Source organism: Ischnura elegans (genome assembly GCF_921293095.1).
Source record: "Ischnura elegans chromosome 13 unlocalized genomic scaffold, ioIscEleg1.1 SUPER_13_unloc_2, whole genome shotgun sequence".
NCBI classification, from domain to species: domain Eukaryota; kingdom Metazoa; phylum Arthropoda; class Insecta; order Odonata; family Coenagrionidae; genus Ischnura; species Ischnura elegans.
Genome location: NW_025791658.1, coordinates 725,542 through 748,979, shown reverse-complemented (window position 1 = coordinate 748,979; position 23,438 = coordinate 725,542). Strand labels below are relative to the sequence as shown.

The following is a 23,438-nucleotide window of genomic DNA, read 5'->3' as shown; positions in this document are numbered from 1 at the left end:
AGTAAACGACTTGAAATGCCTACCTACTATCTGTAAAGATTTTTAAAACAATGAATTTTTATATAAATAAGGTTTTCCATGGCTATTATTAGCAATAAACATGGTTTATAGGAAATTCGATACCCAACACCAATTCTACCAGGAACGCTTCCCTATCTCCCCAAAGTTAAAATAGTCTCAAATAAATCAAATTAGATTAGAGACCCCAAGGGACGCATCTCTTGTGATAAGCGAGTCATGGGTGTACATAGTATTTATTTTTTAGAACTACTTAGAGTAGTATTGTGCTTAGTTATATAAATACATGGTGGTTCCTTAAGAGGTGAATTATGAGGGCATTTTCCCGGCAAAGGCTATAAATGCTTGCTGAGAAGTAACGAGTCTGGTTGGCAGGAATACAGGCCTCACCAGAAATACCAATGACCAAGGAACAAATGTCTAACATTCACTTGGTATACTTCAAATCAGTTAAGCACATAAAAATTACAAACACACATGCGCCGAGGAAAATTATTCATGAAGAAAATCAGGAGGGATGACACTTACATTACCTCTAAAATCTAAACACACACAAATTGCGAACACAACTCATAAGAATTTACGGCAAAACATCAGGAGTGACAACAGGTACAACTGAATGCCACTATTTGCATTACAATACTCGGCTTTTTGCTTGTTTCCAATTGCCAACCAGAATTGTTGTCCATTTCATTGTTAACATAAAACCAAATTAAATATAATGGTTGAAGCATTGTTTTAAATTATTTCCAAATTAGGTACGGGAAAAAATTATTCTATAGGACACTTTTAGCATACTCAGAGAGAGAAAAATTTAAAAACAAGGTCTAACGTTGCTAAAAAATTTTAATGGTATTTTAATAGAAAAATATTGAACAAATCGCATATAAACACACTGAATATTTTCCTTTTATTATATGAGACTAATAATGAAATTAGAATCACAGCATAAATTTTAAAGCCCTTTCATACATTGAAAAAATCAAACATTTTGAAGAGTAAAATCATTTGAAAACCAGTCACTCAACAACCAAGAAATATTCTCTGGAATGACAAACTCAAGGAAGAAACAAGTAATCCTTAAAAATAACATTCACACCATAGCACTGTCAGCAATCACACTATTTTCACCAGGGGACAGTACGAAATACACAATTACGTTGATGGCACATGAGAATGATTTTTAAGAACACCCTTCAAGTCTCCCAACAAAGATGTTGTGTAATAAATAAAATAATAAATCCTGGAATACACATTGTCTGCTTCATTGAGACTGTGTTCATACTGGTTGCCCAGCAAATTAAAAGCCACTTGCCACTTGAGAACATTACCCTTGATTCATTTACCATGCATTCATTTTGATGGTTAATTTTCTTCCTCATACACCTTTCTATTATTTACTCTTCACATTGTACGTGAGAGTTTAGTATGTGATTCTTTAACTTTGATTTTTCCTTGAACATAGAAGAGCAATGATGACACCTATACAAATTTTCTGATTTATGAGTACGCATGTGAGTATTAAGGTTACCACTTTGAGTGAAATACTTTGAGCACACACTGCACTTATATGGTTTCTCTCCTGAATGTGTGAGCATGTGTCTTTGAAGGCTATAATTCCGATTGAAAGCCTTACAGCACGCACTGCATTTATAGGGCCTCTCTCCTGTATGTATACGCATGTGTGTTTGAAGGTTACCATTATCAGTGAAAGACTTTGAACACGCACTGCATTTGAATGGTCTCTCTCCCGTATGTGTGAGCATGTGTCTTTGAAGGCTAGAATTCAGAGTGAAATACTTTGAACACGCACTGCATTTGAAGGGCCTCTCTCCCGTATGTATTCGCATGTGCCTTTGAAGGCTACCACTCTGAGTAAAACATTTTAAGCAGACACTGCATTTGTGGGATTTCACTCCTATACTATTTTTTCTCCCTCCGTGTCTCACAGGATCCTTATCCGCTAGTTCTGAAGAGCCTGCTAGGATTCCTCCATCGCCTCCTTGCCTATAGCATTTCCCTCTTTTAGAATCATGTTTCTCCATTGTCTTCGATTCTTTTACCATATGGTTGGATTTGCAGCTGACATTTCCTGTTATCCTATCACAAAAAGGCGTACCTCTTTTACGAAGGTGTACCTCAAAAACATGCGACTTCAGATTATGATCATTGGAAAATTCCTTCAAACATATCTTGCAGACTACCGAGTTTCTGCATAATGCTCCCAAATCTCCACCAAAGGTATTCTTAGTTTCTTGATTTATTTTGCTGTTTTCATCACATTTAGTTGCAACCAATCTGTTGATGGCGGTACTTTCATTAAATATTCTCTTTTCTGCTGATTGAGCATGAGAATCATGTGGTACGTTGTCGCCATTAGTTTCATCTAATCCATGAGAGGAGTTTGAAAATGATATTTTAGGTATTTTCTCACGAGAATTACTTTTGCTTCCATTCTGCGTACAGGGTATTTCCTGATCCTCAACTCTTTCTTCATGGTCTTCTGCTTCAAAGTCTAACGAGTAGTCACCAAAATGAATCTTTAAATGTTCCATGAGGTCATTTTTTTGGTCGAATAATTCTCCACACTCATAGCAATGAAAAACCTCTTTGCTTGATCCACATCCATTATTGGTATTTCTTAATGCACCATTACAAATTTCTTGTTTTCCTTTTTTGACACCCTCAGAGTCATTAATACCTTTAACATTAATTCTATAATCCCTGAGCCTTGCTGTGACAGTTGGTGCTCCAATATTATCCCCGCCTTCATAATTCTTGTTCATGGGTAAAGTTCCACCACTTTTAAATGTGTGATTGGATTCCGCATTACCATTTGCATTTGTGAGTATGGAGCAAGACATTTCCTCTTCACCATTAAAATCACCATACGTTTCCAAGTTTCCTTGACATAATTTGCTTTCTTTCTTTTGATGTATTGTTACAGCCACAGAGTCGATGCTACTTCCAGGTGCCATAGGAGACGTTGAGCCATCACTTTGATCAATCCTTGCTTTTCTTCTCTTCCCCACGTGTGAAGTGGATCTTTCCTGCACTCGCATACAGCTGTGATTTGGGAGGCCTAGAAAAGAATTATTACGTACTTGTTACAATGTGCGAGCACTTTTACATTCATCCTAATGTTTTTAATTTTGGATATAGGATTACTAGTTTCTGGTGGCCCTTCATATGAGTGCCAAATATAAAATATTCTCATCATGGTGAGTAAAATGCTGTAATAAAATGTAATAATACATTTAAGAGTGAGGAAAAATGATATAATTACATTAATACTAGTTATTCAAAATCACCCCATTTACCCCATCACCCCACCCAGAGGAAAACTATATTCCAGACAGGATTTGTAGATTTTACCAATGGTCGAAATGGTTAACTTAATGCCAGCTTCTCCTTTTTCTTAATAATTAGTATATGGTAACTCAATTAATGCATCTTGAAACCATAGGTCAGAAAGTTTTCAGTTTATTTCTATTTTTCGTAATATAAAAGTTGTGCAATGCTGCAAATTGGAATTTTAGATTTTTTATGGAGTGCATTTCAAAGTTATGAGCATAGTAGACTAGAGGGTTAGATTCTTGGTTTATAATCAGGGGTTATATAGTTCTTGACTCAGTACCCTGCTTAAGTCTCCAGACACCCTTAAGTAAAATCCTCGCTGATCGGGTTTGCCCATGGAAAGGATGTGGTCCCCCATACCTAAATCTGTGAAATTCTTAAAAAACATGACTTAATATGGAGTGATATCCAACCTCTAAAGCCCTAACCAACTGCCAGGCTCAACTCTTGAATAATTTTTTTGAAATTTCATGGCACATACATTGGAAAAAATCATGCAAGTTGCTACATGAACTCAACCCTTGTCACCAACTGCAGTCGTGACACGTTTCACTGGAATAAGATTGAATTTAGGCAGGCACTGCATTTTGTAACCTGAATTTCAGCTGCTACACTATGTATGTATATGGAAACAAAGTGGGGAGTATTCAAATCACCATAATTGCATAACAAGTGATTACAATAATGAAAAGAAGGGTAACTGATAGATGAATAATGGGCATAAGATAAAAATGATGGAAAGTCAAACACATAAAAAAGAATTCATAATACATATTTGAAATTTGATAACATATTTAAGTAAGAACTTTCCCATGATAAGTCAATTTAAGGAGAATAAACCATGCATAACATGAAAATCATTATCTAAGATCTTATTTACATCCTAGCAGATGGTCAATCAATATTCTCTGACATTTATTTTGCTAAGCTCACAATTCATTGAATGCTAATTATACTCAACAAAACATTCCATTATCTAGCAATCAGTGAATACATTGATCACATATTTCCAAATAGAAAATAAATGAAAAACTGAATACAAGTAGGTAGCACATAGGTGACAGTAAGTTTTAAGGTAAAATCTACAATAAATTATTATTAAACTCCAAACATGTATTTACCACTATTCCCCAAAAAAAATAACTAAAATTTTAAAACGTCAGCAAAAACTTTTGTGACAAGAAAAGAATGATACCGAGAAAATGATAAAAATATGTCAGATGGAATATAATTTGTCTGGTTTGTGACTGAAAGTGAGAACTTAAAAAAATGTCTGACTTAACACATTCAATGCGGATGATATTTTCGCCATAACCTCCAGTGATGGACGGGCGATTTCCCTTCATAAGGGTGTTGTTACAAGTTATACAACAGAATTTGCGTAATTTTTCGTTTCCATTTTACGAAATTTGTAAAAAACTTCAATGACATATGTATATGAATGCCACCTGTCACCAGTAATTGACAATTCACGCAACCTGCATTACACACATGTAATTTTACTCAAATGAAGTAGTAAACCATTCATATTTCCGTTTATAATACTCCTTCAACCATTGGTGGCTTACATTAATGACTAAAATATCTTGTTATTAGTCTTTTCGAGTAATTTTTTGTGTTAAAGTCCGTAGATTTAATACTTGCTAGTCACAGAAGTAGAACACACAATGAGCAGCAAGAAAATATATAAATTCATAGAATAAACATTTTTTTTTTAATCAAAGCAAATCTGTTGCCTTAGAGCTATTGAAAAATTTCTATAAACATTCTTACAAATTTTTATTATATATTTGGCGAAGCAAGGCCTTCGACAGAGCCCTTGTTGACCTTCGCATTCTGGGCAAATTGTAGTCGTTGCCTTATGGATGCCTTCACTAAGGCACTCTCTGCAACTTTTCCGCTTCTTGTGTTTCTCTCCGGCAGGGAATTGGGAGGTAGCTATGGGCTTAGGAAGGACCGGCCGTGACCCTATTTTGAGTAGGGATTCAATTTATTCTAACCTAAAATCACGTAGGCTTTTCTTAGCCCCACTAAATTTGATATACAAAATAAAACTATTTACTACCTTCATTTGAATTAGATAAATTGCAAGCTTCTTATACCCCCTAAAGAACATTTGCTCGCAAGGGTAACAAGACAAGAGTTGGTCACAATGATCAACTCTTCTCATGTTCATGTTGTATTTGGCAATAGCTTCAGGATTTCGCTTGGACCCTCGTGTGCTAGGCACATCCACAAATTTGCATCCAAATTCAGAGGAGAACATTGTGACATCCCCACTGTCTTTACACTTGAAAACACAAATCACATCATTGGTGTAGCAGACAATGACCTCCCCTTTCTTCAATTTTGCGCTGCTGACATCAAGCGGGTTATTTTTTCTACCTGCCCGCAGAGTGCCAGATCAAAATGTTCGTTCTTCAAGTAGGTCTTGGGTCAGCTTCACGCTATTATGAAAATTGTCCATATGTAAACTGTGTCCCATTTCCTTGAGGTCATGCATCGATTTATGGACAACATTTTCTGTGTGGCTCCGACCGCTGACTTCAATATCACTATCCCCAGCATACACTAAGAGTCTCAACACAAGGCCAGAGGGTCTATCGGCTAAATATCAGCCAACCCCTCTAAAGCACTATTGACTTCTCAATGCACAATTCCCTACCCAGAGAAACAATGTCTTTCATGGACTGCTGGAAACAGTGGAGCAGGGGTCTAATTTTATACAGCCTTTCGCTAGGTTATGGTTCATTTTCTCAAGGGTTTGTGGAGAAATGGAGAGCCTGCATCATTCCTAAAAACCTATCACGGCTCATTTTCTCCCCGAATATCGGCACTCGTACTAACTCTGGCCTCCTCCAATCGCTAGAAATTGCTTTAACTCTAATTGCGCCCATGTGGAGAAGAAGGCCCCACCAAGTTTCCAGTTCTTCCTTGCCCAACGGCTTCCAACCCCCTTATGCCCTTAGTTAAGGCCTTTGTGAAGGATTTCGGAGGAAAATGCTTTCTGCATTTTTCTCCGTCTATGAGAGGATTATTTCAAAGAAAATTTCAATTGCAAGTTGAAATAATCCCTCGGTAGGGAGGGTCTCCAACCTTGAGCCTTAATAATTATCCAGCAAAATATTACAATTTGTGTAATGGAGTGTTGCATAAGTGATAAAAATGTTAGTTTTTATGAAAAGTAAGACCCTATCTGTACCTAACAATAGAACGTATTAATGACCTACACAATGAAAACACCACAATGAACAGAGGACAAGTAATTGATGTGGAGCAACGAAAGTGAAAATATGTCGTGAAATTAGGAAAAAAACCCAAAATGTGCACACAAAAAAAAGGTAATTTGCAATAATTATGTAAAATATTATTGTTAAAGTATAAAATATGAACTGGACCACACTGGAAACATTTTGGAATAAAATAGTGAGTATTGAGATGGGCATACACGTTATTGACAAAAACTAGGTCTGATCATAATTTTCGTGGTTGCACATAAGATATAAATAATTTAAAAAATGTGATAAAAACACTAATTCAAGGGAATAAATAATGGTTAAATGCCGTGATGCTTGAAATTCCTCTGAGTTTATCTATTCATTTCCGCAATTTCGTTTACAAATACATAAGTAAGGAAACAGATACATACATAGGCGGATCCAGCGGGGGGGCACGGGGGCACGTGCCCCCCCCAGACCCTTAAAAATATGCTAGATTTTTAATATGGTCCCATTATCATTTCGTTTAACTCCCGAAGACACACATTTATGTCTTCCGCCTGAGTGGAAAAGCCTTCATGGCACATATATATATATGTCATCCGCATTGAAAGTGTTGACATTGAGAGATCCGCACATAGTTACAATTTTTATGCAGATGACCGCGCCTTAGCACTATCTGTGTCCAGTCCATGGCTTTACGTAAATTTTGTAACCACCTTTAAGTGCAAAGAAATGAATTTAAAAGCAAATGAATCACATTACCATTGTCACATCCACTATGCTGAAGATTTGAATATTTCTCAGAGACAGACTCTATCTTCTGACTCCTCTCATTAGTTTTGTGGAATCCTGGTACATCAATTCCAAGCTCTTTTCCATAGTCATCTCCGTACCACACCAGCAATTCTACACCTGGCATTATCTCTTGAGTTGTGCGGTAGTAAATTTCACCCTTGTACTGAAATGCCACGAGGTTCTGTTCTTCCTCATTCCGCGCACAGTTCACATATCTCATCCAGTTTGATCTTGATGGATTGTATGCATCGATATAGTGAATAACTTTCTTTTCTCTCTTGATCTGTAGGAATAATTTATGGGATTTATGCAATGATCTTACAGAGATTACATTCATCCAACAATGCATGAAAAATATAAAAAATAATTTATTTAAATATAATAAATGTATATATGAAAGATAGTCGAAAATCGTGTTAGTTACACCACTTATAACTCGAGAACGGCCGTACCGATTTTAATGATATTTGGTTTTCAGGATCTGTCTCAGCCCTGGATAACAGAATAAACATTTAAAAAATAGAAAAAAATAGATCTTGATCTTAAGGTTCTTGTGCAAAGAGTTGGTAACCATCAATTGTACCAAAACTGGATGATTTGTTTTGTTTTAACCAATTTAATGACTGAGCTTCTTAACAATATTTAAAACATTTTAATAGTTAAAAAACATCTTAAAAATATTAAAGTATTATTAAAATCATTTACTTCAAGCTAAGCCGACTCGAATTGAGATGCCAACAAACACGTCCCTACCGTGTGTTAACTTATCTCCAAACAATAGTTGACTAACAGTACATAATGGCTGTGAGCCTGTCAACGAATCGAGCGGATTGATTTCATTTCCACAGAAATTTTGTAATTTGGTATCATCAAAAGATGAGCTTATCAGCAAAGTGTTCACAAACATGATTGATAACCACCAAAAACACAAATAGTTGATTGAGCGAGCAATTTTGGCGGCTACAAACGAAGATGTGGATGACTGAAACTTGGTTAATGAGGATCGAATAGTTTGTACTCTGCATTAATTCAAATCTATTGACTTGTGGCATTATTTTAGTGTTCCCCCCCAAAATTTCTGGTAACCCCCCCCCCCCCAGGAATTCCTCCGAACTTCCTCCAAACTTATCCGCAGAACTTCTCCCGCTAAGGACTTTTCGCGCTAAGGTTTTTCGCGAAAAGGATTTTCGCGCAAAGGCCTTGCCTCCAGAAAATCCTGCCTCCAGAAAACCCAGCACCCAGAAACCCAGCCCCGAACCCAGCCTACCTGAAATGCAAGACTTATATAGGACTACTGCGGAGGAATACTTACTCCTTGGCAAGCAAGGGAAAATGGGTGATGAGTCTCTGTATGCAGTTTGGAGTGAGAAGTATTACCATAGTCCAATCACAACTCTCTCTCCCTCCAACACCTCTCCCCACTATGTCTCTCCCCTCCTTCCAATGAATATCCCTCTGATTCGACTGATGTCTCCAACCCAGAAGTTTGAGGGGAAAATTCTGGCTGGTACTATGCTGTTCACTCCAACCCAGGGATGATGTTATGCGGAGCAGCCTGTCAACAGGGGCAGTGACGCAGCGGATGAATATCGCTTTGACTACCCCTCCGCTCCTTGGAAAAACCCCTCCCCTCAATCCTGTCTCGTCGTGCAATACCCAAGCCTCTCTTCTGCTCGGGCCCTGGTCGTGGACGCATGGCTAGTGGGACATGGCCAATTTAGAAAAATTATACTGCTGGTATTTAGTTGGTAATGTTTCCTATGGGATCATTAATTACTATCATTGTTTTCTGTAATACTTCTGATTTTGAATACTCTACTTGGAATAGATTTTGAACGAAAATACTCGTAAATTTTTTGGCAATTTTTTTCTTGTGAGCTGATTTCTTGTTTGTGGAGTCTTTCCCTGATCCAGCTTGTGACCGATGGTTGGAGTTTTCCCTATGTCTGGACTTACGTGAACAATCGACCAGATTTAGCGACGTAATGCCACAGACTGTGTAACAAACAAAGACAAAGCCACCACCTATCCATCTGATTTTTTCATTCAGAAGGCAACAAAAAATATTAAAAGGGGCAAGTAGTACACATAAGGAACGATTGTAAGAACATATTTAGACACATCAACTCCTGCCATAAATTAAAATCCGAAGAATAAAGTAGTACATAGAAATAATTGGAATGAATTAATGTATTATAATTGTCATTTGCCATAATAAGTGAATATTTTACTAGTGATTAAACTGTAGATTACCTACTTTGTACTCTTCTAAGGTAATGAGCCCCATTTAGAAGGGGTAATGGGGGATAGGTGTAAGAAAGGCAGACCAAAGTTTCTTGCTTCACTTCGTGGAACCACGATATTGGACAATAAAATCCATTTAAATGATGTTTGACCATAATAATTAATCGAGTGAAAGATCCACAGAGACATTTTTGTAGTTTCACTGAATTTTTTTCTTAAATCATACAATAATTCAAAATTATTCAAATCAGTACAGCCTCTCTTTATTTATAAATAGTGTAACTAAACTGTTCATTGATAATTAGGCAGTACGACGCTCACTGGGTCAGCTAGTATAATATAAAATGCATGTAAATAACAAAATAAACATCAATGACAAAATGCATTGGGTTCAATTGAATTCTCAAGGATTTAGGGCGATAGTGGATACATCATTTGCAAACAATCATTTAATATAATACAGGTAAAGAATGTGGGTGCATCAATTTTTTTTCAATTCATTACTTATAAGCAGTGACCCTCAAATTTTGGGAGTTCCGCGAATAACATTTCATTTGAAAATAACTTCATATACTCAAAATTTATTGGTATTTCACTGTTACTGAAATATTTACACAAAATATCATGACTTTTTAAAAAAATTATTAGAGATGGGTCGAACAGCAGATTTCTCGAACTCGAATATAAAATTCGAATATTAAATCATTGCTCGAATATTCGAATGCCTCGAATACTAAACGATGAATGCTGGAATGTTTGACTCGGTTGCCTATGCAGCAGGCAACACAAGATTTTGGGGAGTCATTTTGATTTCCTATAAAGGATTCGAACAGGAATTTAGCTGATTAATGGAATATTTTAATTTTATGGAAACAATTGGGCATATAATTAATTCAACTAACATCGCTTTACCCCCACTACTGCTGCCAAGTGCTAGCTGACAATCTGAGGCATTTTGCAAAATACAAGCTCTTCTCCACCGGATTTTCTTCAATTATTTTCAGTCCATCTTTGGGAGTTCTCACGAGATAAAAAAATGAATTGGAATTGCTATCAGGGAGAAACCAAATATCCTGAGAAAATATCCCTTTGTCTGTGACTGTAACAATAAAGATTTATAGCACCACTCATAGATTGTAACTTGATATATGTTTAAAAAAAAAAATACCGCATCAACTTCCCAGAAGCTCTGCTGCTCATATCGAGTCTCACCAGAATGCCAAGTCTCCGTCCTATTTTGACATTTATTTCCTCGCGTAAAATGCTTAAATAAAGTCAGAAATGCATCGCGTTTTGCCTTGTTCTTTTTTAAATTACACGCACATTACTAATATTTCAATCCAACAAAGGTGTAATGTCAATTGCCGAAAGTCATTGTTAGACACCATTTGGGCTAATAGGTGATTCATGCAACAGTTGAGCTCCAGAAACTGGAAACTTAGAAGCAGGTAGGCTGAAAAAGGTCAGTGGGTGAGAGAAACATATTTCTTTTGTTCTCGTGTTACTTGATATTTTTTTCGAAGCTAAGGTCTTCGTAGTATGATCCCTGCGCAAGCTGGGACCTTTTTTTTTATTTCGGAGAAGAGGAAAGCCTCAGGCAAGTGCTGAATGGAGGGGAGAGCGGATCTTGGGAAATGCGCCAATGTAACTATCCCACGGTACTCATGCATCAGTTGACCTCCAGAAATGGGGAACTTCGAAGCAGGTAGGCATAAAAAGGTCAGTGGGTTAGAAAAGGGGGGCGCGAGACACGTCTTTATTGTTCTCGTGTAACTTGATATTTTTTTCGAAGCTAAGGTCTTCGTAATAAGATCCCTGCACGAGCGAGTACCTTTCGTTTGATTTCGGAGAAGAGGAAAGCGTCAGGGTGGGTGAGGCGAGTGCTGAATGGAGGGGGATAGCAGATCGTGGGAAATGCACCAATGTCCCACCAATCCCACGGCACTGAGTTTCTCCCTATGGTAGTTTCATCTCCTGGAAAAGATTCAAACTAAGTGCCTGTCCTTATTAGCCATAAATGACACATGGTAAACACTTAGTCTCATTTATAGGAAACCTGCGCGAGCTGGGGCCTTTTGTTTGATTTCGAAGAGGAGGAAGGCGTCGGAGGAGGGGCCGAGGGCTGATGGATGGATGGGGAAGCGGATTTTGGGAATTGTGCTACGTAGTTACTATCCCACGACACTGAGGTTTTCCTGTTGGGGGAAACCGGGGTCTTTCGGATTTTTTCACCCGGATCAATTTAGGTTCCCCACGTCTAACTCTTTTCACCGCTCTAACCGCGAATTTGATGTAGTTCGTCAACTTGCCTAAAATGGCGCTGCATGCACTAAAAGACTAGAGTTCTCTACATTTTTCCGAGTCAACTACAAACGACGTGCGTGTGACAGTGTACGACGCGAAATTCAAAGTATTCGAGGTATTCGAGGCGGTACTTTTCGCATAACTATTCGAGACCTCGAATATCGAATACTTTCTACTATTCGAGTATTAGCAGATACTATTCGCACATCTCTAAAACTTATACATAAATATGCATATAACATCTTAAGGAAAAATTGACACTCTTAAAGTTTTATTTTATTATATGTTTATGTTACAACATGTGATGATAGTTGTCATCCCTTAAGGTGACAAATTGTTTGTTTACTTATGAAATGAAGTAAATGCTGAATTAGTAGAAATGTATGTCACCCCATCGTTATCGTCAGTCTGATAGTGCATTTATGCCTAGACTATATTTACGTCCCGATGAGGTCATAAATCTTTTGCTGTGCTGCTGATTTACAGTGTGAGAATTTCATTCAAAGATCTCTCTGCCTAAACTGTGACTGACAGTTCACAATTACTTCCTGGCTAAGCAATAAGAGTTACTCAAGGATAAACTATGGAATACCGATTTTTAACTTACGTGACTGCTTAGTTTGTGTGACTGCCTTCATCAAAGATCCCAAAGCAATGGTGTTAACATTGTGCCCCAGAGATTATTCAACAATAGTAGAGCATTTGTGGCTGGATTACCACCACCATTGAGGAGAGGCAAAAATAACTGCTAATATATATACTTATTTCTGTTTGATGCTGTACACAATATGTTCATAATTCAACAAACACTTTTCTGTTAGGGTTGCGGGCTTTGATGAAAATTTCTGTGCGGGTATACATCCACCTCTAAGGAAATATCCTAAAATTTTAAGGACTGCGTGGAAAATAATAAAAATTGAATATTTAAAAATGTTTTAATTATTTGCATTTCTGTCACCAAAATCATACCTTAAAACCAAATACCTAAAATTCTATAAATTTCACTACCTAAAGCCTCAGAGAAATATGGCTAATATCTCCTCGAAAAATACCTCTAAATCTAGAAAGTTTTGATATTCGAGATCTCGAATGATTATGCTAAAGTTACTATCTAAATACCTCCAATACTTTGAATTTCGCACCATACAATGTCGCACGCATGTCGTTGGTAGTTGACTCGGGAAAATGTGGAGAACTTTACTCTTTTAGTGCATACACCACCGTTTTAGGCAAGATGACGAACATCATCAAATTTGCGGATTAGAGCGGTAAAAAGGGACGTGGGGAACCGAAAATGATCGGATGAAAAAAACCCGAAAATTCCCGGTTTCCCCCACCAGAAGAACCTCAGTGCTGTGGGATAGTAACTACGTAGCACAATTCCCAAAATCCGCAACCCCCTTCATCCATCAGCCCTCGGCCCCTCCTCTGACGCTTTCCTCCTCTTCGAAATCAAACAAAAGGCCACAGCTCACGCAGGGTTCCTATTACAAAGACCATAATTCAACAGCTTCAAAAGAAAATAGGAGAATAATAGAATTGTGTTTCACACTTCCCTCTTTCTCCCCCACTGACCTTTTTCTGCCTACCTGCTTCGAAGTTCACCATTTCTGGAGGTCAACCGCTGCATGAATCATCTATTAGCACAAAAGGTGTCTAACAATGACTTACGGCAATTGATATTATACCTTCTTTGGATTGAAACATTAGTAATGGTTCTGCTGTATACCTTTTTATTTACATATTTTCATCAAGGGAAATAGAAGAAGAAACGTACGTTTAATATGCTTTGCGCAATTCTAGTATTCGAGGTATTCGAATATTCGAGCAATGATTTAATACTCTAATTCGATATTCAAGTTTGAAAAAACTGCTATTCGACCCATCTCTAGTTAAAATATTGATAGTAATAATTTCTCAAATACGTAGTCTATCACAGAATTGGTCTAAAATTTTATTTAGTCCTCTCCGTACATCAACTTTACTTTTTAAAAAATAAAATTTAGTGTCAACTCATTAATAGATTTTTAGAAAATGTATAAACATCAAAGTATTTTCACCTGCATGGTGTCACGCCTTCTTCACTGGAAATACATACCTACATAAATACTGATAGGACCCATGGGCTATCTACATATTTTTTTGTGTGCTGGTAAGGAGTGATGTGAGGGAATTTGATGGGCCATCATGATCTACTGTATTAATTAGTGTATCGAACAGTAGAATACACTGGATGGCAAAAAATAATTTTTTCTCGAGCCCTGATACCATTACTACTGATTAATATGTAAAATGACCTCCTGAATCCGAATATGACATCCGTTTTCCTCCATCACCCACCATTTTCCAGGGGAAGCCCCCCTCTTATTTTCATCACTATTGCATAAATTTGGAGGAATGAAAAGGATTACATTAACATTTATATTTCTTACTAGGTTTTTGAGAGGTGAAAAGTTCTAAAACATGATAATTAATGGTTTTTCACTTCACAATTCACTTATTTTCTTCACATTTCAGCTCCCATTTCCTCTTTCCCTACCCGAAATATCCCAGAATAATGGAACAATATATCAACAGCTCATATAGACAATAATAAAAATATTTAAGAACACAGCATAGAAAAAATAATGAAAATGCGTGTCAACAGTTCAGAAGGTACGCTACCATGCTGGCGCTCCCAATAACACCCGCACATCAAGAAAGAGAAAAATAACTATTGTGAAGAACGATGAATAACATAAGTAATTTGGTATTCGATTTCCCTTTATACACTGAGGTAGAAGTTTCTCATGCAAAAACCAGCAGCAGGCCTAATATACACACCAAATTGCTCGCAGTCAACTTATCTGAAAATCTCCTCTCAAATTTGGGGTTAACTTCATGGAACTGTCCCCAATGTTAAACTGAAACTGCTCCAAAATATTATATGAAAAGATCTTGGTGTGATAGTAACAAATGCATTTTAGTGATACATATGTTACACCCCATGGCCTAATACGTGGACAGAAATTCCTCGACATGGGTGAAATAATCATCACTTCTTTGTCACCCAAAAAGTTCCAACACACGTTTTAGAATCCAAGACAAGCTCGATTTTCTTTGTGATTCAGGTGTTTCATAAACGTTGAATCTTGGAAAAGTTTCCCAATCTGGGGGACCACGAATTTCTTCCTTTGTTTTAGACTCATTATGACGAGGACTTTAAGTTAAAAATTGATACATATTCAGCTCCCATCTCGCCGATTGTTTTCACAAAATATTTCATATGTCGTAGTTTGATGTGCAATGGTGGCAAGTGAATATTTTCCGTCGGAACCAGGGAAACATGAGAGAAATTTTTATGACCATGAGTGAAGCTTTCGCGCAGAGGCCAGTTCCGTAAGATGTAATGTTTTTCTCAGGTGCAGCTGCTGTATTCACAAAGGAAGCAGCGGTATTTTGTGAAGCCTGATTGCAGTCCCATGAGTAGAGCAACAACGTTCAGATCAGCGCAAACTTACCAATTATAATCACGATAATTAATATTTTCAAGGATTCGGATGATATTTCCATACTTATCCTTCATATCGGCAGAGTATGTAGATAGGACAGAAGGTAACTCATTCCCATTGACCAACAGGACACCAAAAGAGTTGACTCTGGGATCGCTAGAGGTATACCGAGGGAAGATGACGACAACTACAATATACATAATAGGGAAATTGCATACTTTTTATAAACAGTATGCTGATGTACTACAGTAAACACTTAGTACCGCAATATACTTTTTTCTGCTTAAAATTCAGTTTATACACTAGAAAATGACTCCAAAAAGTCTCCCGAGTTTCGCGGGCTAAAAAATACCGCCCCCACTAATCTTAGGCCGTGACGTCATAGTTCAGTAGGAGTCCAAGATCCAAGCCCAGTAACTGCAGGTTTGGAAGAGCCACGTTGCATTTGAAGGAGAACATGGCTGAAATAAGGAACAAATACAAGTGGTGCATTGTTCCTCTGTGCAATAACACCCCAGAAAAAATTTTGTCTGCATTCCCACCGAGGAAATTAGAAGAAAAGCCTCGATGCATGCCGTCTGTCGGGATGAGCATTACGGACAAATAAGAGTATAATAAACGGAATGAAAAAACCCGTGTGCTATGTGAGCGAAGATAACTTTAATATAAATAATATTTCCATATTTCATCGACTGAATAACTTGAAACTGAGGTTTTTCTATAATTCGGCCGCCGTAGAATAAAAACTCAACTTCTCAACAAAAGTCGAGATACTTGTTTCTCCATGGGTACGATGGACTCGAATTATTTATGGCACTTGTTCAATTTCAGTTACGGAAGGACATAGAAAATTCCATGATGTTTAAAATCAAGGGAGGAAATATGAAAATATAGAGCAACGTTGATCCTCATGCATTCGAGTGCCAGCCAAGAAGACAGCGTTTTCTTCTACTGTCAGCGTCAAAATGATGTGCCGCTGTACTTTGCAAATTTATATCCTGGCTTCACTGCATGCTATAATAATGAACTATACGTCATTTTTAAAGGAAATTTTATCGTAAATTCTGATTTATTTTATTTAAAAAAATTGAAAAATGTAGGCACGGCCAGTGCAATAAATGACTCCGCGCACCGAAAAATTAGCCGTTTTGTAAACTTCATGAACTTTGCAACTCAACCTAGGGTAAACTACTATGTCTACAGCATTCATCTTCCACATTAATTTACACTCATCGGTGCGGATTGATAAAATGGCTTTTGGGTATTTTTAGAACTTATATTTTGTTATAAATTAATGAAAATATTTAAACATTATCTTGTCCCATAGTTTACCTCGAAAGATGAAGGAAGTTGTAGATGGAAAAAGAGGTGGTCACAAAAAATGAATCGCAGCATTCTTTGATTTTATTCTACGCCGTTGCTTCCTTTACAGAAAAAGTTGAGTCACAAGAGGAATGTTCCGCGGCCCTTGATTTGGAAACTGTGGGGATAGAGGAAGATGTGTGGATCAGCAATTTCCATTTAGTTGGTTGTCAGGATAAACCAAGGATCCATTTAAAGGTTGTCAGGCCATCGTATAAAGATACGACTGATGTGCACCTCAGGGGAAAAGGGGTGTTTGAGGGAAAGTCAAACCCAAAGTTGCCCAAAGAATGTGCAGTTCTATATTGCTCTTTCCCCAGTTAAAACCAAACAGAAATTGGATTGGGATGATATTTTCACCATGGGTTCCAGTGATAGTGAGAGTGCAGGTGATCACGGTCATCGTCGAAGGTCATCCCTCTAGGATTTCCGACACGGAATGTTTAAGTGACAACCGATCGCAATGACGATGAGCTCGCCTTTAGAGTAGGTTTCAGATATATCGTGAGAAAAGCTCACAAAATGTATTAAAGACTCTGTTTGGAAAACATGCACATTTTAATGCTAATTTAGGAAGTATTTCATTTCAAAAGTAACTTATTAACACCTGGAGACGTTGTGTTTATTATATTGATCGAAGTGCGATTGACCGATTCTTTCTGCAGAATAGGAAGTGGCTTCGGGGTTTTTAGTCACAAGATGGTAGATTGTGTTGGAAGTTTGTCTATATTATCGCTACTAAATTGAAACATTGATAGTCTTGCTTCCTCAGAGCTTCCTGTCGCCGTCCAGGCAAGGTATTTTTAAGTTGAAAGTATCATTGACAGCTTCGAGGTGGAAATAAGTTCACCATAAGACTCTCTTCCGAGAGTTAGTAACAAAGAAGTCATAAGAAGAGTAGGAGAGAAGAGAAGCCTCATGAAAACCTTAATAAGAAGACGGAACAACCTTATAGGCCACATCCTGAGACATGATGGCCTGATGAAGACAATCGTCGAAGGACAAGTGGAAGGTAAGAATGGAAAAGGAAGACCTCGAACAAAATATATGGAACAAGTGAAGAGAGATGTGAAAGAGAAGAAATACGTAGGTGTGAAAAGATTAGCTGAAAGGAGAATAGAGTGGAGAGCTGCGTCAAACCAATCCTAGGATTGTTGACCAATGATGATGATGATGATGATAAGGCTCTCTACCGGACTGCCAAAAGAATACACATTTCACATGAGTATACGCTTTCGCCAATATTACATGCAAGTCTCACTTTGTTATGAACTATAAAACATTTCAGATGCACATGAGCTACCTTTCCATTTCTCGGCATCGACTTTCCGAGCCGACAAAGTCTACAGTTTCACTAAAATACCCTGTTATCATGATGGAATCAGTAACAGGAAGCTTGCTAGGATCAGCCTAGGAATAACCATATTCCTTCATCTTTAGGCAATATATCGCTTTCAATGGAGGAGAAATAGATCAAATTATAGCCCTGAAGTCACAATGAACAACTCCGATAAGTCTGCACTTCAATAAATGAATCATAACCACGCCGTCGCATGTATTCAAGTATGCAACCTATACTATGGCCGTGCCGCCGTGCCTCCTTGTACTGAACTATGACGTCACTTTTCTACCAGCCAATCATCGGGCGTTTTCGATTCTCACTCGCATTTGAAAATGCTCGTGAACTTTGATGCATTAAATATCGCAAACCACGTCATAAAATAATAAAAAAACTTTCACCGAGGTATGCAAACATATATTTTTATATAATTTTGGGGCTATTGATTATATCTGAAATATATGCAAGTTCCCTATTGATTTGAGAGGCTGATACTTTGTGGAACTCCATGATTAAGGAGAGAGAATATTTTTTAATCCAATGACAAATTAAAAACCTCAATCTTATATTTTTCATGGAATTAGAAAGTATTACTTTTCCTTTTTTTGGCTGTGAAAGCAGGAGAATTGATGTCCATGACAGAGCGGGAGAGGCACTGCGAGAGCCAGTGTCGTAAAGTGAATCTTCCGAGCTATTGCAAAATATTTTAATTATTGTTGCTATGCTATGCAACAAAATATTTTTATTGTTACTGCTACTTCTTGTTGTCGTATATTTTCATCATTCGGGGGAGGATGATGTGAAATGGAAGCTGGAAGTTTTTAAAAAGACGTGAAAATTCCTCCGAAAACTACCTCTTTACCGTAAATATTAATTTTATAGAATTTTTCACCCCTCAAAACCCCTAGAAATATTTTAAATGATAAAATAATCCTTTTAATTCCTCCAAATGACCAATAAGTCATAATAATTGGAGGGGGGAGCTCACCCGAAAATGGTGGGTGATGGGGAAAAACGGAGTTCATATTCGGATTTAGGAGGTCGTTTTACATGAGAATCAACAGGAATGGTGTCAGGGCCGATTTTCATGCCGTCCAGTGATATCGATTGATCGGCAATCCACGGATTCCCAGAAGTGAGATCAGTGCACATGAATGGAACTCAAAAAGTGATGGGTGTAAAATATTAAACCCAGTGTCAGCCATGCAATAGGGGAATAATCAATAAACACTTATGTTTCGTTTGTCTGTGTTTTACTGAAGTGCGACATCACTGCACCAGTTGTTGAAGTTATATTCAACAAGTGAAAGAAAATATGACTAATCACCATTACATCAAAGTGTGTCTGGTCCTGGGATTGGAAGATAAAGAGTGAAGCATTATATAAACACAGATCACCTGGCTTATGAGCCAAGGGAGTGGCACAGCATTTACCCACAAATGCCAATGATGAAGCACTACCTGGTAGATTCAATCAATTCATGCTAAAGTTTCATGACAAAATTCTTGTTGAAGAGCAGAAATTCAAAAAGGAGAGATTTTTCAAGACTCTAAGCCGTTATTGCTCATTCATTACCCTAATTATAATGGAAATTGTAACATGTGTTAAATTGCTCACTGACTAGCAACAATTTAAAACCGAAAAAATCTTGATTCAACAATAACTTCAAAGTGTTCAAGGTTATTGACCTTCCAAAGCAGATCAAAAATACTCAATCATGAATCACAAGAGGTTGTGTGAATCCACTTATGTTTACATTTTATTTAAGCGTCAAAGTGTGAACACATGTTTTCATCAATATCTAAGATATGTTGAGTATTAAAGATGACTTTATAGAGATAGCAATGGCAGCGCTGTACCTCCCAGCAGTAACCTCGCCTGCATGGCTGAGAAACTTTGATGCCTCCATACGGTCCAAAGCGCAGGCCCTGTGGTAGCTTCTCCTTGCTCCAAACCCCCAGACCAGCTACCGTAATTTGGGAAGCTGCAATATGGAGGGAGCTCGGAACTGTCTTTATGGCATACTTGGGATCAGGCTTCACTCCTGAACCACTGGCAACCTAGAGATGAAGAAAATAACTTGAGTTACCCGAGAAATACTTTTATCAGAGTTCAAAGAATGAGGAGAAGTCAAGTTTAGGAGTAACAGAAATTTGATGAAAAAGAAAAATGATAAAGATGAAATGGAAACATGGATTGCATAATGAGGAGGTTTCAAGAAGAGTGTGAGAGGGGATCAATCTTATGAAAACCAATAAGGAAAAGATGGAACAACTTCAGTCACATCAAGAGATAGGATGGCCTGAGGAAGACCATCATTTTATTTTGAAAAGAATGTGAAGGCACCAAATGACTAACATAGGACACACTATTCAGGTAAATATAATTAGGTTAGCTAATGGGAAAGCAGCATGGAGAGATTCATCAAAATAATCTTCAGATATTTACTTATGGTGATGCTTTATGTTACAACTTACACAAACATAAGAGTTAACATTGACTTTAAAATCTTCAGTTGTTATCCACAGAAAAATTGCCTACATAAGGCTTCCCTCGCATTTTTTTTTAATTTTCCCACAACTTAAGCCACAAAATTAGGGGGGGAACATATTCAGTGGTGGACAATACTTGGAGAAATATGGTATATTGAAATATGGCAAATACGGTGAAGATTACTTAGAAAGACTGGCTGAACTATCATAACTACAGTGTAAGAACAACACATATTAGGCTAGGCTATTCTGAAAAATCATTTATCACCTAGCACAGCCTAACAAAAAACCACTGTATCTGTTTTGACAAAATGAAATTGATCTGTAGAGTAGAAAGATATTGGAATGGATGATAAAATGAGCCACTGAGATCCCAATGGAGGGGAAGAATTTAAATATTAAAATTTAATCATCAACAGCAGAAGATCTTACTCGGTTGGAAAACCAAGAAGAAGTCATCTCAAGAGAATCACAGCTTTTTAACCTTTTCGAGACGGCGGAGGTTTCGTTTTCGCATGACTGCTGTACTGAGCCCCAAGAGACTCTTCTTTCTCGTGGTACGGAGCATTTTTGGAGGACATTGGTTTAGAAGGGTCTCGCTGAACCTTTTTCGACCCCTCCCCGCTGGGACTCCGCATTATCTCGGACTCCAAGAGTAGTTGTGCTCCCTCCTTTCCGGGTTTACGACCATACCTGCGGATTGGTTTGCGGTCAACTTATGTACTGCTTATTTGCTTTTAGCAAATTGATAATTGTTCCTTGCACGTAAATTGAAGACTTTGAATTGAATTCCTCATTTTTTTCTGAGAATTGTCAAATTTTAAAGGAAGTTCTAAGGTCAATACTAACAGAATTTATCGTAGAATTTCGTTTAAAAATTGTAAATGCTGCTCTAAAGACAAATAATTCAATATTTATTTCGAAAACTGACTGGATAAACAATTGTTCGACCGCTGTCCCTTACCGCTAAGAGGGGTTATAAAAGACGAGGGGTCCGGGTACCTGCTCCCGGATTCCGAGGGTAAATCCTAAACCCCTTAGGGTTGGGTCCTGAGACAAAGACGACACAAACCCAAGACCGTCATAAAAGGGGGAGAGCTATAAAATGTATATATACGGCTTTCGTACTCCTGGCCAGGAAAATCTTACACAGAAATATAGGTGTATAGTAGGGTAAAGGTTAAGATTGCTCAAATTTTGCACACAAAAGGTGAATGGCTGACTTAGGAAACTATTTTTTTGATAGCAGAATAATCATTCTGGAATAAACTCAGGGATGTAGACTTACAAAAAATATTGGGGGGGCCCAACTAGGGGATCTTCCCCCAGGAAATATTATAGGTAGTGATTTTAAGTTTTTTAAGCATTTTAGAAGAGTCATATGATCAACATTAGAACCCTGATAACTCGAATCTCGGTATCTGGACACGTCGGGGAAAATCGACAAGCCTGAAACATTTTTTCCTCACACCCATAACGAATTTTTTAGAGGGCTTGTGCCCCTTCAGGTCCCATGGAAATATAATATAGCATTCGGCACCAATGAATTAACTCCATTGGAAGAACCTCAAGGAGAAAAAACTATTGTGACTGTTGGAGGGAAAGTTAACTGCTCAAAACAGTGATACTCTGAGAAATGTTTCAGACATTTTGGGCCAGTTTTATAAGGTACGGTTAGCCTTAACCAGAACATGGTACAGCCAAAACCTTAGCTGGAGAATGTTAGTAAGTTACATTAAGTAAAAGTAGTTCAAAATAATGTTTCGTTAAAATCATTATCTCCAAAACAAGGATGTGTTAACTCCAGTTTTCATGCTCCCCAAAATTTTAACCAGACATCATAAAACTGGCCCAAAGTGACTCATCTAATTTTGAAGTTTCCCCCTTACGGAATTTAAAATTTTCCTTTTCCAAGAAGATGAATACCTATGATAAATGACCCAAAATAGTGGCTAAGATATGATATATTTAGAGAAGGCAACCAACAGCCGAGGTTATTTGTGGCACGAGTGATGGGCAGGTGCCCAGTAAACATACAGAGCTGATGCAGTACTGCATCAGTCCTGCTAGTACAGCACATTACAACTGAAGCACGTCAGGTGCTACTTACTTACTTTAATTCAGGGGCCTTATTCAGGAACAAATCGGAAATGTCGCCTCGACAATGATAAGCCGTCGAGGCGACAATGTCGAGGATCAGGAAATCGCGTTCCGTGCTATTCACGAAGCGAAAATCGAGGACTCGATGAATTTAAAAGGTGGGCTAAATTCACGCTTGTGACGTCATGGATTATCGAGGGATTGATATTCGATGCTCTTCTTTTTCCCAAGACTTCTCGCTCGAACTTCAATTGGATTCCGAAAAGAGAAGTAAGTCTGAATGTTTTTCCGCTGATATTCAATGATTAGGGAAACCAATTGAAACACATTTTCATAGATTTTGGATGAATGGTTGATTGTTTCAAACATAATAATTGGGGTAGTTATTATAAACTAGTGTTGACGTACATTTTTTCTTATATAAGAAAATGATGCGTGTTATTCAACTTTCTCACCCCAATGCTTGATAATCTTTGCGAACTTTACCGTAACTTTGTATATTGTAAGCATCAACGATTTTCCTCAAATGCAAAGTAATAGAATAAGTTCTTCAACAAGGTTTTAGGTAAATATGTGGACCTAATTACCAATATATTATACAGAATAAGACGTAGCGATATCATATAATAGTTACAAACTAGTTCATTAGAACTAAAATTAGCTAAACATGAATTAAATGCACATTAATTGATGCGCACTTTTACATTTTACTCG

At 37.5% G+C, this 23,438-nt stretch overlaps 1 protein-coding gene across 2 annotated transcripts in view; it reads right to left on the bottom strand.

The window, feature by feature from the left end:
* Positions 1 to 876: 876 nt before the first annotated feature.
* The window catches only part of LOC124172720 (histone-lysine N-methyltransferase PRDM9-like), a 34,719-nt gene continuing 12,157 nt past the window's right edge, over positions 877 to 23,438 (bottom strand). The window contains exons 8-10 of one of the 2 annotated variants that reach the window (XM_046552188.1): positions 19,992 to 20,192; positions 7,359 to 7,674; positions 877 to 3,100 (exon numbers count right to left, since the gene is read on the bottom strand). In XM_046552188.1, the coding sequence (XP_046408144.1) occupies positions 1,416 to 3,100; positions 7,359 to 7,674; positions 19,992 to 20,192 (2,202 nt within the window). In that variant the 3' untranslated portion in view covers positions 877 to 1,415. The remainder of the gene's footprint in view (positions 3,101 to 7,358; positions 7,675 to 19,991; positions 20,193 to 23,438) is intronic. The other variant, XM_046552189.1, reaches the window with a different exon arrangement.